This window comes from Danio aesculapii, chromosome 15 (genome assembly GCF_903798145.1).
Source record: "Danio aesculapii chromosome 15, fDanAes4.1, whole genome shotgun sequence".
NCBI lineage: Eukaryota > Metazoa > Chordata > Actinopteri > Cypriniformes > Danionidae > Danio > Danio aesculapii.
Window position 1 is genome coordinate 46,236,701 of NC_079449.1, and position 6,267 is coordinate 46,242,967.

General features: G+C 36.3%; 1 protein-coding gene across 1 annotated transcript in view; it reads right to left on the reverse strand.

Moving 5' to 3' along the window:
• lpar6a (lysophosphatidic acid receptor 6a) overlaps positions 1-822 on the reverse strand; it is a 2,303-nt gene extending 1,481 nt beyond the window's left edge. Inside the window, exon 1 of the mRNA XM_056473603.1 lies at positions 1-822. This exon is cut by the window's left edge and continues 1,481 nt beyond it. Within this exon, the coding sequence (XP_056329578.1) occupies positions 1-135 (135 nt within the window). The 5' untranslated portion in view covers positions 136-822.
• Positions 823-6,267: the final 5,445 nt, after the last annotated feature.

The window sequence follows — 6,267 nt, forward strand, 5'->3', positions numbered from 1 at the left end:
ATTTGTAATGAGTCCCACCATGAAGACGATGCTAAACACCATGCTGTAGAGGGGATATTTAAAGTTGTCATTCTTTGGGCAGTGAGTGACGTTGCTCACATTGAGCATTTCCATCTCAAGACTCGTATTGTACATCTCGACAACAGACAAAGGCACGCTATGGGGTGGCAGTAACACGCGAGAGAGCGCACGATGAAAGGATTTCCCTCAAACTCACACGCACAAAAGCATGCGTCGCAAAAACAAAGATCACTTCAACTGCCTTCCAAGACGCTTTCGCCTTCAAGCGCTCGTAGATCTCTTTAATGTGTTTCTTCTGTTCAAAACCAAGGCATTCTTCAACAAAGCCTCACGTTGAAGGCATTTCTCCCATGAGACTGGAGCCAGACCCCGACAACCTCTTCCCCTCCCCCTTTCCCCACAGCCACCCCGCAAGTCTTGCAAGTTACTCACTCCGAAAGTTTCACCTCTTTCCTGAGCAATCCCATCCACAAAAGCGAGCAAATCCCGTGGTCCTGTTACAATCCACTCTTCAGAAGTCCCAACTGAAGCACTCCCAAAGAGTTGCTGATTGGGGTTAGTATCCGTTCTCTTTGTTCCCACAGATTGGGGCACCTGTGTGTAGAGTCTCTGACAGTGTGAGTAAATGAGCGAGTCTTTGCTTCAGCCCAGGGTCTGTTTCCTGACCCACCCCCTTCCTCGAGGCTCTGTCTCGGTGTCTCCGTCAGCAGTCGCCCCAGGGGCATTCATTGCTGTGCGCGTTTTAGAGGCGGGAGACAGAGGCAGCTGTGGCTGTGGAGGACTCTTTTACAAGCCGGTGCTATCTTGACTGGAGTATTTGAGCAACAACTGCTCCTCCTCTGCCCTGACAAACCCCTCCCTTGCTCTGACAGAGAAGACAGACTGTAAGGGTTTACTATTAGACCACGTGTGAGGTGCAGTTTGTTCTTGTACTCCAACAAATGCATTCAACCACATGGGAAATGATAAGTATTGTAGTTTTTTTTTGGGTTTCTTGTGTTAGGATTAGCAACTGCAACGGTAGTACTATACAATTAGTGTAGCACTACACACGCTGTGTTTATTATTATTTTTGTTGTGTTTGTTGTTTGTTTTTGAGCCTTAAAGAGATGAAAATGAAAGTTCTGTCATTATTTACTCAACCTTCACTTGTTTCTAACCATTCAGAGTTGTTTGATTGAAGTTTTAAGTATTATTGTTGTTGTTGTTGTTGTTGTTGTTGTAAATCTTAGTCTCTTACAAAGAGTCCTGAGCTCTAATTTGTAGACACATGAGTTTTTCATGCCTTAAAGGGCTAGTTCACCCCCATACCCCCCCACACCCAAAAATTCTGTCAAGATTTACTCAACCTTTACTTGTTTCAAACATTTCAGAGCTGTTCATTGCTATCAGAAGTGTAACATTAGATATTGAAGTTTGATTAAATGTTTGTTGTAAATCTTAATATTTTACAAAGAGTTCTGAGCTTTACTTAGCAGACACATGCGTTTTTCCAAGCCACGTTTGCCTTAAAGAGATAGTTCACCAAAAACAAAACTATTTTGTCATAATTTACTCACCCCTTTACCTGTTTCAAGCCTTTCAGAGCTGGTTTGATTGCAGTTTTAATTATTATGTTTGTTGTAAATCTTAAAGAGTCCTGGGGTTCATTCTTTGTATCTCACTTAAATGATCTACACTCTCAGAAATAAAGATACGGGAGCTGTCACTGGGGTGGTATCGTTTTCAAAAGGTACACATTTGTACTTAAAGGGTCCAAATTGGTCCCTCAAACGAATATATTAGTAGTAGTACCTAAAAATTTTATGAGGAACACTTTTGTAGTATTTTAAGTACCAATATGTACCCTTGAGGTATTAATATGGACTTTTTAGGTTCAAATTTGTTTCTTTTGAAAAGGTACCACCCCAGTGACAACTTGCGTACCTTTATTTCTGAGAGTGTTTGACAGATTCTGGATCTTTTAATCTTGATAACTGATCTCTGGCTAATTTGGTTCTTCAAACAAGTTCGCGAATCAGATTAAAATGTCAGGATGAAGTGATCTGAGATCTGCATGTCTTGTGAAGGACAGATCTATCGATCCTTGAAATCATGATCAGCGATGCAACGATTGGCTGATGGCACAGCAGTGTAATGATATCTTCTGATCAATTTTTAATTACCCATGTGAGCAAAATTACATCAAATTCGCAGTAAACCGTTTGTTAAATGTGACACGTAATAACTTTACACATTTGTTGTGGGCTGCAGGCTTTACAATTTCATGTGGCAAGAGTATTTAGCAATTTATTTAGCTTTACATTTAGAGTGGATTAATCGGCGTAATAACTGGCTGTTTAAATTAAAAGCATTTTGATATTGGTGAACGTGTCTGAAATCCCCGGCATATTATCTGTCTAAACATGTGAATGACTGCATAATTTATTATTCCTTTATAATACTATCAAACAAAAAAAAAAACAGTTAATTATTATGCACGTTGTCCATTATCATAAACAAACTGTACTACTAAAGCTGCATCGGTGCCTATAAATAGTATGCATTTATATCCAACCAGTCCATATTGATGTCCACTTTGAATTCTTAGGGAGAGAACACCCCTGTGCCCCGTGACAGATTTTGTACTTTTATTTCAGAGTGCAGACTGCATAAGTTTTATTAATATTTTTTTAAACTCATATATAACGTATATTTATATTTAACTTTATATATATATTAAACTTTATTTACCTATATATATATATATAGGTAAATAAAGTTGAATATATATAAAGTTATATATATATATATATATATATATATATATATATATATATATATATATATATATATATATATATATATATATATATATATATATATATTTATATATATATATATATATATATATATATATATATATTAGCATTTTTCTATAACCATTTTATTTTCCCAAGTGTATATAACCTATAGGTTGCTACTGTAAGATAGTATCAGCATTCAGTACATAATTTCAGTATTATCTTTGCTTGAAATTTGCCCTATCTAATGCTGTTTACATCAAATAAGCCTGCTCCCGAGCAGGTTTGAGCTACCAGACCTGTTGCGATGACAACAACTCTCGGATGAGTTTTGAAGGACGAAACGATCCTGGATCATGTCAAATCATCAATAACCAAATCCACCTAATTGAGCAATCCATGTTCGGAGAACTGACCCCTGAGCTCTAATTAGTAGACACATGAGTTTTTTCAAGCCTTAAGGCAGGGGTAGGGAACCTATGGCTCGGGAGCCACATTTTCTACAGCAAAATGAATGAGAACTCAGTCTACAATGAAATTATTTTGTAACCAATGTGCATATGTGATGCTGTGGTTTAACTTGAATCGTGACACCAATAAAGGGCAAGCAACTTACGTTTCTTTGGTAACCTCACCCATGTATTTTTTAATAATAAATAAAGGTTTGGTTATATACACATCCCCAACGGCTCTTTAAAAAAATACATTTCATAAAACAAATCAGAAATGGCTCGTTGCTGAAAAAAGATTCCCGACCCCTGCCTTAAGGGGAAGTTTACCCCCCACCCCAAAATTAAAAATCTGTCATCATTTTCTCAACCTTTAATTGTTTCAAATCTTTCAGAGCTGTTTAGGGGTGTAGCACTACAAAATGAGGCTTGATCAAAGCTTAGATTATTGTTTTTGTTGCACACCTCAGAGTCTCACAGAGTTCTGCATTATGAGCTGTATTAAGCAGACACATTTGCCTTAAAGGGACAGTTCACTTAAAAAACCAAACAAAAATTCAGTCATCAATTACTCAACTTGTTTCACACCTTTCAGAGTTTGTTTCTTCTGTTGAACACAAAAGAAGACATTTTACTGTTACTGTAAACTTCACTGTCCTCTTTTGAGGCGATTTGTTCTGCAGCGTAATAGATTTATAACACATATATCACTTAAGACAAACATTAAACAACATTAATAGTACTAAAAACAGAAGCTACCTCTTCCGATTAAATTTCAGCAAATCAATCGCACAGACAACAACTAAAAATTTGAATCTTTCGGTCATTGCCAAAGGGACCCCATTCTGAGATCCTGAGGGAAGGATCTGAAATGAATCAAAAAGAGAATGATATCAAACATATATCAACCTGCAATTGACTTAGTATTTGTTTACTTTTCCTCCTCGGTGGTTCAGCTTTCTTCAAGATATCATCTTTTGCATTCAACAGAAAAAAAAACCTCATCAAGGTTTGGAAACACTTCAGTGTGAGTAAATAACAAGTACATGTTTATTTTTTTAATGCTGAACTATCCTATTAAGCACACTCCAGACAGCCTCTGCTGGTAGATGTGGTATTTACACTGTTCAACTGCTAAAAGCATGGGCAGGGACGGGCTTGACAGTGTGTAAATTATTGTTTTGTCAATCATTAGCCAACAAGTGTTGGGTTACGTCATCTTCCTGTGGCTCTAGCTTCATTAGTCATGTAACGTTTTCAATCGTCAACATAAAAACAAGTAATACAGGTTTATTTCTTTCTGTAAATGAGAATGTGCCCTGTTTAGTGTACATTTGTTTTCTGAGGAAAAACATTCTACCATTATATACAGTAGACACCTATTAAAATGTAATTTATGTATGAAAGTAGTTTAGATGTGACCGTCATAAGTGTAAATGCACGGTTATCAGTGGTGTAAAGTAACAAATTACAAATACTCAAACTACTGTAATTGAGTAGTTTTAAAAATGTGTACTCTTACTTTCCCTTGAGTACTTTTTTAGAGAAGTATCAGTACTTTTACTCCACTACTTTCCTTCAACCTGCAGTCACTACTTTATTTTTTCCTGTCTATGGGGATTGGCTGAATAGTCTTGTGATTCCTGTCCAATAGAAGGTAAATCGCATCATAATGAACTACCTTAAGGCATGGGCGATTTATAATTGCAGCAAACTGTTTGGAAGCATTAAAAGTGTCCAAGAAGATGTTTAAAATCTTTACACGCATTGACCCAGATACTGTTTAGATGCATGTCAATGATGAGAAGATGATGGACTTGCCTGCTGGGTAAACAGTAAACAAGATGTCAACATGGCATCAGATTGAAGTTGTACATCATCCTGGGGACATTGCATTTTGTTTGAAAATGAAAATTGGGTTGATATGAGAACCCAATGTCAGGCCGACGTCAATGTCCAACGCCTAACCTAAAATCAATCAAATATCAACGTCTATTGATGTTACAGCTTGTCGTCTGCCAGACTTTGGATTGTGGTTGTCATAACTGATGAATAAATGTCAGTATTTGACATCCATATTATGTTGGTTTGAGATGTTGGCTGAACGTTGGATTTTGGTCACTTTCTAACACAACCTAAATCCTTACACTGGCTAGACATTGAATTTTGGTCACCTGATGTGACAAACTAAATCTAACCTAATATTAATGTCTTATGATGTTGTGTTCCTGCTGGGCAATAAGTAAATGCACTACAGAATGTTACGTTTACACACAAATTACATGTAAATGTATCAGCTTTTAACAGTATAATACTCACTACTCTTGAGTACTTTTGAAAGGGCTAATTTTAATCATACTTTGAGTAATATTTACAAAAGGTACTTTTACTGTAACTGCACTACATTTTTGGCAAGAAAAGGTACTTTTACTCTAACTGCACTACATTTTTAGGCAAGAAATTTACTTTTACTCTATCTGCACTACATTTTTAGGCAAGAAAAGGTACTTTTACTCTAACTGTCCTACATTTTTAGGCAAGAAAAGGTACTTTTACTCTAACTGTCCTACATTTTTAGGCAAGAAAAGGTACTTTTACTCTAACTGCACTACATTTTTAGGCAAGAAAAGGTACTTTTACTCTAACTGCACTACATTTTTAGGCAAGAAATTTACTTTTACTCTAACTGAACTACATTTTTAGGCAAGAAAAGGTACTTTTACTCTAACTGTCCTACATTTTTAGGCAAGAAAAGGTACTTTTACTCTAACTCCACTACATTTTTAGGCAAGAAAAGGTACTTTTACTCTAACCGCACTACATTTAGGCAAGAAAAGGTACTTTTACTTAGGTATGTTTTTCAGTACTCTTTACACCACTGATGGTTATAGATCTATTATTATACGTTCTGAAAGCTGAATAAATGTTTTACACTGATTGTTAGGATAGGACATTGTTTGGCCAAAAGGCAACTAAACTAACTGAAAATATGAAGCCTGAGGGTTAAAAAATAA